At 40.0% G+C, this 15,422-nt stretch overlaps 1 protein-coding gene across 1 annotated transcript; it reads right to left on the reverse strand.

Annotated features, from left to right (window-relative positions):
* Positions 1–3,353: 3,353 nt before the first annotated feature.
* LOC122668721 (receptor-like protein EIX1) lies at positions 3,354–6,907 on the reverse strand. The gene is made up of 2 exons (XM_043865257.1): positions 5,635–6,907; positions 3,354–5,524 (listed from the first exon to the last, which is right to left on the reverse strand). Exons 1-2 carry the CDS (start codon positions 6,905–6,907, stop codon positions 3,357–3,359), a joined length of 3,441 nt encoding a protein of 1,146 aa, XP_043721192.1. The 3' UTR covers positions 3,354–3,356.
* Positions 6,908–15,422: the final 8,515 nt, after the last annotated feature.

Raw genomic sequence — 15,422 nt, forward strand, 5'->3', positions numbered from 1 at the left:
TAGGTTATGCTCTATATTATACTGGACATCCTCCAACTTTGGAAGGATATTCTGATGCATCTTGGTGCTCAGATTTGGGAGACAGCAGATCCACTAGTGGTTATGTATTTACACTAGGAGGAGCAGCTGTAGCATGGAAGTCCAAGAGGCAGACTGGTAATGCTCTGTCATCTATGAAATCAAAACTTTATGCTCTAGCCTCTGCAGGAGATGAAGCAGAGTGGATAAAGGATCTGATCATGGATATTCCATTGAGGAGTTTTAAGTTAAACTCCATATCTATATTCTGTGATAATCAAGCAACAAAGACGATTGTGAATTACTCACTCTTTAATGGTAAGAGGAGACACATCAGGCAGAAACAGGCCATGCTGAATTATAGAACAGAACAAGGGATTATCACTTTGATTGATGTGAGATCGAAGGATAATACAGCAGATGCCCTTACAAAGGGATTGAACAAAGATCGAACATTCAAAACTGCGGGGAAAATGGGGTTAAAGACCATTTAGTCAGGTCTTAACCTAACCCAGTATTATTTTGAATTATTCGAATCTCATCTAGCCTTGGTAAGCATTCGGGACAGTTTACATGTTTCAGATAACATAGTTAGGTTACTAAGTATGGGGGTTTGTGAAACCATTCCAAATTTGATGGTGTAGCAAATTCTTCATGTGAAGTTTCCTTACTTTGTTATTCCACAAAGGAATATGGAAAATGTCTGATATGTTTCAATGATATTGTACTAGTCTTTATGTCATTCCAAATTTGATGATATGTCATTTATAGTATGGTATACCATTCCAAATTTGATGATACAACATAAATCTATAACTGATATGACGAACACAATATTCCAAATGGAAACATGGTATGGTCCTTATGATAGAGACTATATAGGATCGAGTTCTTGTAAAGAAACTTGATGATGATGCTTATTGTTTTTTATTTACCTTCAGCCATATATGGAATGTACTAAGTTCTTATTGTTGAACTAGATACTATTGCACAAATGATTGAATTCATATTATCTTATGAAATTCATATTTGACAAATTACAAAGAATGGCGAAGATGGAGGAGAACGGTTGAACATGGATTTCGATGAGGATGACTTACTTGATGAGTAAAGTCACATGGATTGAAAGGACTTTTCCTTTGGATTATTTCTTTTGATTTAGCCACTTGCATGTGGAACTTCGGATTTATTGTTGGGTTTAGTTTTGATCTAAAACCCTAGTTTTATTTCTTGAAGTTTACTTTTTACTTATTTGATTTATTGGATTATTGATATTCAATTTATTCGATTTATATTGATTCAATTACTGATTGAACAATGGTTTCTATACATGTGTGATGGATATATGTAGAACATAGGAGGAGATTGTAAGGGTATTTATGTAATATCCCTTTATATGTTCTAATATAATCCTACTTGTATTAATACTCAGGCTGTGAGGGGCAATCTAGTAGTTAGTCCATCTGACCTAAACCCTAGTTTTCCTATAAATACTAGATGGATGCAACAGCCTGGGTATTCCAAACTAGATACTCATGGTGTAATGTTTTAAGCAACCTTGTACTTAAACCCTAAACCCTAACAATATGTACCATAAGATTGAGGGTATTAGACATTAAAGATAATATGATATTAATAATGCAATACATTGTTAGTTCATATCAAATGTAGTCTGGAGATAGATTTTTAAAAGTGAAAGAAAAAAAAAAAACTAGATAAAATGTACTTTTATGGGGTAATCTAAATCTTTTAACAAGTGGGGGGAAAAGAAGAGGTGATCGACAGTATGCTTTATTTGAGAAATCCGAAAAGAAGTATGTAAAGGGATTGGAAGAAATTCCGCTTTTTTATTGTAATGATTACTATTCATGATGTTTTCTATCCATTATGACTTGAAAATAGTAACCTTGAATTGGTTCATGTAGTGGAAGATTTACATCCATTTCACTAATTAAATTTCAGCTTAGAACAAGCAAGGGAAATTATCAAAGTTGAGTTTGCAAATAACAAGAATATTTTATAAATGACCAAATGACATTAATAGGATCAGATATTCAAATTTATTGATGGTAAATAATAATAAAATATAATGGGACCATCACCTCATCGATTTTGACTTGGTTAGATCGGACAGGCCTTTCTTGGCTAGGGTATCGGCAATGCCGTTAACGACCCTAGGAATATGGAAGAAGTGAGCTTCTATAGGCGGAGCTGAGAAGAAGATGATATCCTCAATAACTGGGGCTATCTCCACTAGAACAGGTTCCTCATTATCTACAATAGCTTTTATCACCTCCAAATTATTAGCTTCGATTATAAAGCGATAAAAACTTGCTTTTAGAGCATGGCAAACTGCAGCTCAAATTGCTTCTGCTTCCCCTGAAATAACTGAAGGCATTGAAACTCGATCAGAGACTACAAAGGCAGGCACACCCAGATGGTCTCTTCCAATAAAGCCTAATCCTCCACTGAATTTTTTTTTTTTGGGTAAATAATCCACCATTGAATTCATTGCAGGGAAGAGAGGCATCAATGTTGATCTTCAGCAGACTGAATGGAGGGGGAGTCCAGCAGGGATTTTGCTCCAATACTGAAAAGGGCTTAAATCAAGATAGAACGTAAAGGCCATATGTCAATGCTCGGGCTGGGCAGTGTATGGACCAGCCTTCTTCGCTTCCAAAAGCTCCTGTAATGGCCTAAGTTGTTCTAGTGAAGGGTGGGCTGCTAGCTCCAAGTGATCTACTATTTGTTCCACTACATTGGATATAAATGCACCAAGACTCCATGTGCATCAAATTGTTTACAATTTGTGGAAATGGATGAAAAAATAAGGGATGCAATTTCTTACATTAAGAAGTGAAGTACCATACAGTTACCATGATTTCTGTCAGGTACGTAACATGCTAATTAACTGGATAAATCTGAATTTATCAATGAGAAGAAGATACCAACCATGTATTTCATCATCATGTCTCAAATTTGGGGACCCATTAATATTTTGTACCACACATTATTTTATCATGGCATTTTCAGTAAATTTGTGTAAAATAAGCTGTACCTACCACCACAATCTTATTGACTCAAAATTAGAACTTACAACATAAACCAAGACATAGCATTCTTGCTTATACAGATATATGCCAACAACCCCTACTTGACACATTCCTATGACGAGGGAAAGAAAAAAAAAAAAAAAAAAAAAAAACTCTCTTATGTATCAAATAAAAACGAAATACACACACATTAATTAAAGGATGGAGTGTACGCACCTTTTATTTGTTGTCTCTCTCATGGTAATAAGACGGGCTGCAGTGGAGATGACATTCATCAATTTCTCCTCATTCAATATAATATGACAAAAATCGAAAGTAAGCAATCCTCCAAGTTTTCTTGAAAAATAAAGTGCCCCAAACAGTCCAAAATCCCACAATGAAACCCATAACGCCGCCAATGTAAAACCATAGCATATCCATCCATTCCTCATTTTGATGATCTCCATCAACTTTGCCATCATCATATGCTGGAGGAGATATGTTGGTGCCTGGGCAATTATTAGGTAGGGGCCACCCACAAAGTCCGGAGTTCCCAGAATAAATGGATGATGACGCATCACCATCAATGATGGTCTGGATCTGGTTACTTAGTGGAATTTTCCCAGATAAATTGTTATGTGAGAGGTTCAAGTGGCTCAAGAAAGTTAAAGAAGATATGGTTGGAGGAATCTCACCACAAAGTTGGTTTCTGGAAAGGTCAAGGGTTTCCAGATATTGCAAATCCCCAATCTTCTCCGGGATCTTTCCTGTCAAATGATTCATTGATAAGTTCAAGGTACCCAATCCCACCAGCCTTGTTATCCCATTTGGAATCTTTCCTGATAGATGATTGTATGAAAGATCAATGCTATTCACCAAGTCAAGAGTTGAGCTATATTCAAGTTCTCTTCCTTTTGTAACTACCTTCATGTGCTCCCCATAACTGCCTAATCTAGGATGTGTCTTATTTGATCCTAGATAACTCAAGTTGCCCAAACATTGTGGGATGAGTCCTGATAGATTATTATGTGAGAGGTCCAAGAAGTGAAGCTTAGAAAGGTTACAGATTTGTGAAGGAATTTCTTCGGTGAAAAAGTTGGAACGAAAGCTGATAATACTCAATTCTGATAGACTTTCTCCAATCCATGTTGGTATATTGCCAGTGAATCCATTTCTGCTAAGGTCAAGACTCCGTAAAGATGTGCATTTTCGCAATGATGAAGGAAGCTTGCCATGAAAGTTGTTGCTACTAAGTAATAGATATTCCAATAATGACAACTGACCTATTGATTGAGGAATCTTGCCTGATAGATTGTTGTTACCTAAATCTAAAACCATCAAGTAATTCATGTCCTTCCAACAGTTAGGGAGTTCTCCCCCTAAATTATTATTTGAAAGAACAAGAAAATTCAAACTCGTTAGTTGACATATAGAAGAAGGAATTCTCCCATTTAAAAAATTCCCAGAAAAATCTAATTGGGTTACGTGAGACCCTAAAACTTCACCAATATTCTGAGGAATTTGTCCTGTGAATAAATTTGTCCCAAGAAGTAGAAAACTGACATTAGACCAAAGGGGGAGAGAACCATTGAATTGATTGAAACTCAAATCAACTATACTTGCACTGAAAAATTCCAAAGAATTTGGTACCTTCCCTCTGATTTGATTGTGAGAGAGATCCAAAACATCTATCGAGTGCCGAGCACATAAATTCCAAACGCTATCTGGTATGGTGTCTGAAATTCCTACGTTTCTGAGAGTTATCCTGGAGAGGTTCTTTTGAGTTGCAAGCCATGGAGGAAAATTGGGGCCCATTTGGAGGTCAGACATATAGATAGTGTCTAGACTAAAAGTTGGAATCCACTCCCTGCTCGGTTTAAAAACCAAGGGCTTATTTGGAACTTCAGAGCCGATGTATAGCGATTTTAAACTTTTGACATTTTTAAAGTGAGCTTCTGAAATAACGCCCCTCAAAGAACTCTCAGTTAATATCAATTCAACCAACTCTGAAAGTTCCCCAACCGATTCAGGAATATTTGCATCCAATTTTTGATTGTAGGCAAGGTCCAAATATCTTAAGGATGACAATCCTCCAATGGACATCGGGATAGGACCTGTGATTTGAGTTCCAGAGAGGGCTAATGTTCTCAAGGATGACAATCCTCCAATGGACATCGGAATAGGACCTGTGATTTGAGTTCCAGAGAGGTCTAATGTTCTCAAGGATGACAATCCTCCAATGGAAGACGGAATAGGACCTGTGATTTGAGTATTAGAGAGGTATAATGTTCTCAAGGATGACAATCCTCCAATGGACAACGGAATAGGCCCTGTGATTTGAGTATTAGAGAGGTATAATGTTCTCAAGGATGACAATCCTCCAATGGACAACGGAATAGGCCCTGTGATTTGAGTCCAAGAGAGGACTAATGTTCTCAAGGACCACAAGTTTCCGATAGTTGCAGGAATTGGACCTGAAATAGAAGCTTCAATTAAGAGAGGTCCTAACATGCACCCCCAAAAATAAAAAATAAAAAAAAGTGGAAAAATATTTGGAGAGATCCGGGAGAAGGTGGAAGTTTACCTGAAAGTTGAGTACTAGAGAGTTCCAATTTCAACAAGGACGACAAGTTTCCAATAGATGTAGGAATTGGACCTGAAATAGAAGTTTCAATTAAGAGAGGTCGTAGTATGCACCCACAAAAGATCCAACAAGGTACGTTCCAGGAGAAGGAGTAAGTAGTAAGTAGTTTACCTGAAACTTGGGTGTACTCCAAATGTAGTGTCTCCAAGCGGCTATTAGAATTGCACATGGACAAACTGTTCACATATTCTGTTATTCCGCCATTAATATTGCATTCTGATAGATCTAACCGTTTCAAATTGCAAAGATTGCCCAAATTTTTTGGTATCCTTCCTCCAATGTCCATATTAAAGGATAAGTCTAGAACAGTAAGACTTGTAATATTGGAAATCCAGGGAGGAATAATTGAGGAGTTAAAGTTGTTCCCAGCAAGTTCGAGGACTAGAAGAGAAGTAAAATTTGCAACATATGGAATTGAGAGAGGGATGTTGGAAAGTTGACAGGAGGACAGGTGTAGTTCTGAAAGAGAAGGAAGCATAGTAACAGCTTGTATCCAGTCACTTGAAGACTTACCTGTAAAGCTCAAAGATTCCATGTTTAGGTACCTCAAAGAAGAAGATAGACCAGAGAGCCACTGAAGATTGTCGACGGTTAAACCCGAAGAATGGAGATCAAGATATTGCAATCTTGACAAATTTCCGAGTTGAGGAGGAATTGTTCCAGCGAATGGTGCAAGAGAGAGATTGAGATACCTCAAGTTGTGAAGTGAACCGAGGAATTTTGGAATATGGGTTTCTTGAAAATTAATGTTGAAGCTGAGGTCCAAGTAATTCAAGTGTTTCAATTTGAGCAATGAAGGACTTATCTTTCCACCCAAAGAAGACTTGTGGGCAGCTTCCCAATCAATGTCGTAATATTCATCAACACTTGTCATGTGTTCAATGTATACAGGTTGATTTCGAAGGTCGAGTTTGATGACATGATGGGTCATATTGTTGCAGACCACACCTCTCCATGTGCAGCAATCATCACCGATCCAAGAAGAGAGCCGCCCTGAAGTAGTGTCGTTTAGACCAGCTTTGACCTCGAGCAGTGCCTGTCTCTCCCCCTCTTTGCAGCTGCTGCTCACGGTGAGAGTAGTACTACTGACACCAGCTACTCCAACAAAATTATTGCTAATTCCAAGGAATAGAAAACCCAAAAAAAGCAGCTGTAACAAGAACAGAAGAAGAAGAAGAAACTGATCACAAATAGCAGCAGATAGACCTCCCATGATTATACCCCCAGCTAGCTCTTTGATGCCCAAATGGATATTTATAATAAGATCAAGTTGTTCTGATCGAATCACCGAGTTCGGCTCCGGTTAACGTACGCCCTTCCCGAGTCAACCATTGAATCATCAGCCAAACATAAGAAGATTAGGTGGAGCTGATGGAAATTTGAAGGAATTTGCCAACCACAAAGATAAGAAGATTAGGTGAAGGATCATAATGTGTGGAAATTAAACAAAGGACTCCAGAGGAGAATTTACTAGGTAAATAGAGGTTCGTTTCTTATTGGACTATTTAAGATTACCATTCATGATGTTATCTATCCATCATGACTTGAAAATGATGACTTTAATTGGTACTACTTAATGGTAGAAGATTCTACATCCATTTCACTTGAAAATGGACTTTGATTGTCCAATCACTTGTCAGGAAAAATAATTTTTATCTTGCTACCCTTCTTGTCCAGAGGATCAGATCCCATGTGATTTGCCCTCATTGGGTGCTGGAGAATGATGAACATACAACTTCTGTGAAGTTAGCAAAACCCATTGGAGAAACAAACATGTTTCTCTGTTGGACTTTCATTAAAACTTACCAGTACGACACCTTAGGACTTTTTTTAGCAACTTGACCCCGCCTAGTTGACACGGCGTTAGATGTGAAGCTGACAGAAATTGTTAGCCTCAAACCATTCTATGGTCCTGAAAGTCCTTTTGGGATTGGGGTATGGTATTTCGTTTGGGATTTTACTCCTCTCCATTTCCCAATCTGTGATTTCTTGTAATATCTCCCTTGAGAGTACGACACATGGCACAAACAAATGTAACGGTCTGTATTTAAATGCCAACTTTTAACTCCTAACTAACCCCAGTTACACCAACTCCTAGGTTAACCCGGGTTGGTGTAACCCAACCTAACCTCTAACCCATGGTTTAACCCAACTTTTTATTCTTTTGTTTATTACTTTATTCATTTCTCGTCTTTTTCTCTCTTTTTTTAATTTTCTTGTTTTTTTCTTCTTCTCGCCTTTCGTCTCCATGTTCCCCGTCCTTTCTGCAACCTTACCAACCCCGACTCTAACCCCCCTCTCTCTCTCCAACAAACCCCGACCCTAGCCCCTAGTGCTCAAACCCCTTTTTCCGCTATCCCTGTATCTAGACCCCAGCCCCTGGCGCTCCAACCCCTTTTTCTACTATCCCTGCACCCAGACCACCATCCCCTTCAGCAACCCTACCCCGCTCACTGTTATTCCGGTGAGAGAACGTTGATGGCTTCGCTGGGCTCATCGGAGAAATACATAAATATTGATGCTTGGAAGAGGGCATATAATATAAGAGGGGAAGCACCATCATCAGATACATGATTTTATTTTATTTTTTTTTCAGTTTTGGGGTGTAGTGTTCACCGTGATGATTGGGGCTCAAGAACAGGGTGTGGTTTGAATCTCTTACCAAGCGGCGTTCATTGCTCTGCTTTGAAATGATGTTGGTGCTCCAGACACTTCTTGCTAGAGACACGTATAACAGATGAGGTGGCCCATCTGGAAGATTTTGCCTATTCTCCCATATATAACCGACGATACCAAAAGAAATAGATCCTCAGAATTGTGACCAGTTTCAAAATTCAAAGTTAAATTTAACTCTCTTAATCAATTCATTTCAACTCAACTCAACAAATGGTATCCATGCGTTCAATACCTTAACTATGCCTCTATTACTTTGTAGTGATACATTTACAAAACATCACCAATCGAAAAAATCTACCTACCTTAATCTTTCTCCAAAAGCTTTGCAAACATGGATGCTTGGAAGAGGGGCATAAAATGTAAGAGGGGGAACACTACCATCATAGATACATAGCAACCTAACTCAATCAATAACAAACAAGGAGAGCACAGTGGTCACTATGATGATTGGGGGCTCAAGAACAAGGTCTGTGGTTACAAAAAAATTAATGGTGTGCCTTGTAATTTTAGTGTTATAATTGTTTGATTGTAATTAAGTATTTATTCCCCTTTAGTCAATTTTCATCTCTATTGTGTCTCCGTTGTGTTGTTCTGAGATCCATTACCCTCAGTTCCGTGGTTCTGAAGCAGTCCTAAACTTCTGCATCCCTTTGTCTTCTTGTTAGTTGGTTGCTTCTTCATGGAAAACTCTGAAAGGAACAGCAGAGAGAAACAACTTTACCATTTGCTCAATCATCGATCAACTAGATCATGCCGCGGGGGGATGGAGTAGAAGGAGATTGAAGTGTGTGGGGTGGGACGCGGAAGGGGTTTGGTGTCGGGTTGGTTGCAGAACGGGCGGAGCAACTTTATCGTTTGCTATCATTGATCTCTGGCAACGGCGAACAAAGGCACAAGTTTAAAAATCTGAAGTCCACCAATCTGAAGAAACTTTACCTAAAAAACACCAATTTGAAGAATCGTTTTCAAAAAGTTGGGTTAAACCATGGGTTAGGGTTGGGTTGGGTTACACCAACCCGGGTTAGTCTAGGGGTTAGTGTAACCAGGGTTAGTTAGGATTTAAAAGTTGGCATTTAAATACAAACCGTTGGATTTGGTTGTGCCACATGTCACATTCTTAGAGGGGAAATAACAAGAAATTACAGATTGTGAAATGGAGAGGAGTAAAATCCAAGGTATTTGTGGTTCACTCTCATAAAAAGATAAATTTAAGGGCGATATTTTGAGGGTGACTTGACCTGTAGTTGACACGATGGTTACCTGTAAAGCTTTCGACATCAATTATTAAAAATAATTTACGCAATCAACATCATGATGAATTATTGAACATGAAATTATACACATGAGACTGATTAAAACTAAAACTCGGAATCAATAATGGAATTGATCAAGAAGATTTTAATCCAAATCGGTTCATAAATCAAGAATCTATGCTATTTAATAATGAAAAATCGAATCGGTTCAGAAATCAACAATCTAAGCTATTTTATGATGAAAATCGAATTGGTTTAGGAGTTGAGAATTGACTCATGGATCGATCTGATCGAATCGGTTTAGGAGTCGAGAATTGACTCATGAATCGGTCTGATTCAAGATGACTTATAAAGAAAATGACTAGGAATTGGTCGATTCGGAAAAATAGGACGGCTCACGTACCTGATGCTTCAATGCGCTACTATTGCCCCTGCATGAATGCAGGGGCCACGCTGCCCCATAGAAAACACTTATCTAACTATGTATTTCATAATTGTAAATGTTATGTTATTTCTTAATTTAATGTTTCATTTCCGACAATTTTTCCTACGAACCTTAAACTTTTCTATGAATCATTAAAAACGTGAACCTAAAATCTAAACCTCCTCTTCAAATGGTTGCATTCTATGTGTGAACGGAGACTTTAAACAAAGAAAACACTACTGAAAAGTTGTCTATAGAGTCCAATCACTTGATTAAAAAGTTAATATGGAGAATAAAATGCTTCCCGGTCATGTGCCTTGCGAGGCAACCACACCCAGACACAGAACCGCCTTTGGGCACCCTGGAAAATCCACCTTTACATGAGGGCAAGGACGGTCATTTCTAGACACCCCAAGGGGGTTCTGTGTTTGGGAGTTATCATCACGCTAAGTGCAGGGCCGGATACCATTCTTTCTGCCAAATAATATTTATCTTTTTAGCCCTTCCCAATGCCTAGATTCTATTTGACTTTCTTTAGCAACTTGACCCCGTAGTTGACACGGCGTTAGTTGTGAAGCTGACAGAAGTTGCTAGCCACAAATCATTACACTGTCCTAAAAGTCCATTAACTTTTTGGGATTGGGGAGTCGTAGGTGTGATTATAAAAAATAAAAAAATAAAAAGATTCTAAGGGCGATATTTTGGGGGCCACTTGACCCGTAGTTGACATGATGTTACTTGTATGTCGACATCAATTATTAGAAACAATTTACGCAATCAACATCACAATGAATTATTGAACATGAAATTATACATAAGAGACTGATTAAAACACAATGGAATTGCTACCACAAAAATAAGAATGGAATCGATCAAGAAGATTTTGATCCAAATTGGTTCAGAACTCAAGAATCTAAGCTATTTTATAATGAAAATCGAATCGGTCCAAAAATCAAGATCTAAGCTATTTTATGATGAAAATTGAATAGGTTTAGGAATCAAGAACTGACTCATGAATCGGTCTGATTCAAGATGGATTATAAAGAAAATGACTACTACGAATTGGCCAATTCGGATTCGATTTGGCTGATCCGATTCTGATTCAAGAAGCAACGATTAGGAGCGCGCGATGCAAATCAGCATTGGTGTCAGATGATTCCAATCCAGATCGAACAATTCACCAAGCCGATTCTTGATTTTTAAAACCATGTCAATAACAAAACCGTTGTACCTGAATCCATAATGTTTGATGAACAATTCTACATAGCTGCTTCCTCTCCTTTTGTTTATTTGTTTCCTTCTCCATACAATCACTAGCGTTAGGAACTAATTGGCATTGCTACCATAATGGGCACAGTTGTTATTAGGCCAATACATAATAAAACAAGCTTTACACTTTTACAATGGGTTAACTGAAGCCTCTGCTCACTAAGGAGACCACCTACCGTATAGGACTTCATCTATTATTCCATCACATATAACGAATGGATGCTAGCCCCACACATTGTGAAAACATTACACCAATGACTAAGGATACCCCCTACATACACCATACACTTAACCTAGAATCCAACTCTTTGTTTTGGGTTTCTACCAAAAAAAAAAAAAAAACTTTGTTTTGGGTCCGCCTAAGTGTCACCTACCTGATGACAAAATAGATTGAAATCTAATTCTATCGTCTCTTGATTCTTGCCACGTTGTAGGTGTTTTTTGGATCCAGATCATCTATAGCCAACGTCTTGGCAGCGATCCCGCTGCTACGCTCGCTTGTTGTGTGTTGACAGTGCAACTTTGATTTGTATTCCTTGATTGTAAAGATTACAAGAGTGATATTTATAGTGTACAACGTAACCCAATATCATTGGGATTCTATGAGAATATACTAAGAGATATACATGTGATAATAGCATAATTATGGAAGATGATATATAAACCACATGCGATAACGATGGAAGGTTCCTACTATCGTATGTGGTAGATATGGGAGGAGATGTGAACTCATATGGAAACAGTGGATACCCAATCTAGCGCGTTACTGGAATGGTAACGGCTATATTGATCAATACACCCCCTCAAGATGAAGATTCCGTGCAGCGGATCTTTAGCTTGTCTCTAATGAACTGAAACCGGGCTTTCGGTAGTGCCTTGGTCAAAACATCTGCTAATTGGTCCTCTGTGGAAATAAACTGGACTTGTAGCTGTTTCTTGGCAACCCGTTCCCTGACGAAGTGGAAATCTATCTCCACATGCTTAGTACGGGCATGAAACACAGGGTTTGCGGATAGGTAAGTGGCGCCTATATTGTCACACCAAAGGACTGGTGCAACCTTCTGAGGGAGGCCGAGCTCTGTGAACAATGACTGGAGCCAGATAACAAATAAGCTCGGCCACAACATCCACAATAGCCTTGTACTCAGACTCAGTAGACGATCGGGACACTGTTTTCTACTTCTTAGAGTGCCAGGAGACCAAATTGGGCCCAAGAAATATAGCGTAGCCCCCAGTGGATCGCCTATCACTAGTGCTTCCAGCCCAGTTGGCATCAGAAAAGGCTTGTAATGTCAGGGAACCAGACTTTTCAAAGTAGAGACCACAGGTGGATGTGCCTTTGAGATAGCGGAGAATCCTCTTGGCTAGACTCCAATCATCCTCTGTAGGGGCGTGCATTGTTTGGCACACCTTGTTGACCGCATAAGCCACATCAGGACGGGTCAATGTGACATATTGAAGCGCCCCCACTATAGACCGATAATGACTTAGATTAGAGAACGCTACACCCCCTGAGTTGGACGACTTGGTGCTTGTGCTCATTGGGGTTGAGATGGGCTTGCAGTCCAACATGCCAACCCTCTGTAATAGATCATTGATGTACCGTGTCTATGTAAGTAGCAGACCATTTCGGTGAGTGGTCGCCTCAACCCCCAAAATGAAATGTAATGACCCGAGGTCCTTTATAGAAAATTCCATGGCAAGTCTTGAGAGTAGAGCCTACACATTGGAAGCCGAATTCCCTGTCACTAAAATATCATCCTCGTAGATCAGGACATACATGATGGAGCCCCCCTTATTGAATATGAACAATGAGACATCAGTTTTTGAAGCAGTGAACCCGAGACTCAATAGAAATGTGGTCAATCGGTGAAACCAAGCCCATGGGGCTTGTTTGAGGCCATATAAGGATCGAAGAAGTTTACAAACATGATTCGGCTTGGTCTTGTCCTCAAAACCTGGTGGCTGCACCATATAAACCTCCTCTGTTCGTTCACCATGCAGAAATGCGTTCTGTAAGTCCAATTGTCTGACTGGCCATCCATTAGACACTGCATATGCTATAACAATCTGTATAGTTGGTTTCTTAACAACAGGGCTGAAGGTCTCACTGTAGTCCACCCCTTCTTGCTGATGGAAACCCTTTGCAACCAAGCGCCCCTTATAGCGTTCGGGAGAACCATCAGCTTTGCATTTCACTCTGTACACCTATTTGTAGCCTACAAGGTTCATAGATGGGTGGTGTGGAACCAAAGACCAAGTTCCATTTCGTATAAGGGCATTAAACTCATCCGCCATTGTAGCCCGCCACTCTGGATATTTGACAGCCTGTGAAAAACACGTGGGGTCAGTAGGGGGATGGGGAGATGCAGCCAATGCCGTGGCACTATTAGTGGGAATGGGTTGGGTGATTTTGTAGAGGTCCTCAAGGGTTCAGGTTTTGTGATGTTGGGTGGATGGTGACCCAGATGGAGCAGGCCATGGTGGTGGCGGTGTTGGTGGTGATGGTAGGTCAGGAGATGGGGGCGCGTAGTGCTGTCCCACAGGTGGTGGTGTGGCCGTGGTGGTTGGTTGATGGGCCAGGTTTGGAACCATAACAGGCTGGGAAGCCACGGTAGGGACACTTGCCCAAGGAAGAGGCAAGGGTGGAGAACAAGGTGTACCAGTGGTAGGAGAAGTCTGAAATGGGAAGATATCCTCAGAGAACCGCACATGGCAAGCCAGCTTGATTTGATTAGTGGATCGATCAAGGCAGCGATAGGCCAAGTGATTTGGACTGTACCCTAAAAAGACACAAGGGGCAGACCTATAATCCATTTTATGGGTGTTATATGGTTGAATATATGGAAAGCACAGGCACCCAAATACTCTAAAAAATGAATAGTCCGATGGGCGATGAAAAAGAAGCTAGAATGGTGACACATTATTTGTCACATGAGAAGGCAGCCTATTGATTAAGAAGACTACAGATTCAAACGTAAAATGCCAAAAGGTACGGCGAACCAAACTGTGGGCCAGTAAAGACAGTCCGGTCTTGACAATGTGTCGATGGCGACGTTCCATAGCCCCCTGTTGTTCATGTGTGTGGGGGGTAGAGACACGGTGCAAAATTCCAAGTGTGCGAAAATAGGAGAAAAGTGTGCGGAATTCCCCTCCCAATCAGTTTGTACATACTTTATTTTTCATGAAAATTGTCTTTCAACCAAATTTTGAAAATCCTTGAACACCGAAAAGACTTCAGATTTATAAAGCAAAGGATAAAACCATATAAACTTAGAGTAATCGTCCACAAATATTACAAAGTACCTATGATCATTAGGGGAGGGGGTAGGGGACGGACCCCAGACATCACTATGGACTAAATCTAAAGGAAATAAACTGCGAGAATGAGTCTCAGGTAGAGATAAACGACAGGACTTCCCAAGCTGACAAGCAGCACACAACGAACTCAGCTTGGTAGAGTGACAAGGTAAATTGAACTCACGAGCCAGACGACTCAGCAATTGAGAGTGTGGGTGCCCAAGACGGTTGTGCCAGCCATCAAGGGTGGTGCGAATGGCAGTGAAAGCGGATGGTGTGGAAGACGCTGGTGGAGGCATTGTGTAGAGACCTCCACTACTTGGACCTGAAAGAATGGTGGCCTTGGTTCTTCGATCCTTCACAAAGAAACAAGAAGGATGAAATTCAAAATAGACATCATTATCTGTAGCGAAACGATGCACAGAAAGTAACGGTTTAGTAATGGATGGAACATGCAGGACATTTGATAAAAGCAAATGGCGATTAGAAAGAGGAGAAGAAATGGAACCATAACAGACATGAGATATGGGTATTCCCTTACCGTTCCCAACCTGTAGGGTGTCCAAACCTGTTTAGGGATCATAAGAAGACATAGATTGCAGGTCTGGCGTCACGTGATGGGTAGCTCCAGTATCTAGGTACCAAGTGAGATGAGATGATGGTGGGTAAGATGGAGTGGGTAGTAATGGCGGCTGGTACTGGGAAGGGTACTGCATAAAATTGGCATTTGGGGTAGAAGGTGGTTGGTATTGAAAGGGATGTGGAGGACGATAGGCTTGCTGGTTGGGGTTTTTAGGTTTGGAGTA

Source organism: Telopea speciosissima, chromosome 7, assembly GCF_018873765.1.
Source record: "Telopea speciosissima isolate NSW1024214 ecotype Mountain lineage chromosome 7, Tspe_v1, whole genome shotgun sequence".
In the NCBI taxonomy this organism is placed as follows: domain Eukaryota; kingdom Viridiplantae; phylum Streptophyta; class Magnoliopsida; order Proteales; family Proteaceae; genus Telopea; species Telopea speciosissima.

What these genes read in the sequence shown, in the direction of transcription:
- LOC122668721 (XM_043865257.1), bottom strand. Translation starts at nt 6,907, where the DNA reads ATGGGAGGTCTATCTGCTGCTATTTGTGATCAGTTTCTTCTTCTTCTT. An exon ending in CTCTAGTACTCAACTTTCAG is followed by an intron (nt 5,525 to 5,634) that starts GTAAACTTCCAC and finishes CTTCTATTTCAG; the next exon opens with GTCCAATTCCTGCAACTATC.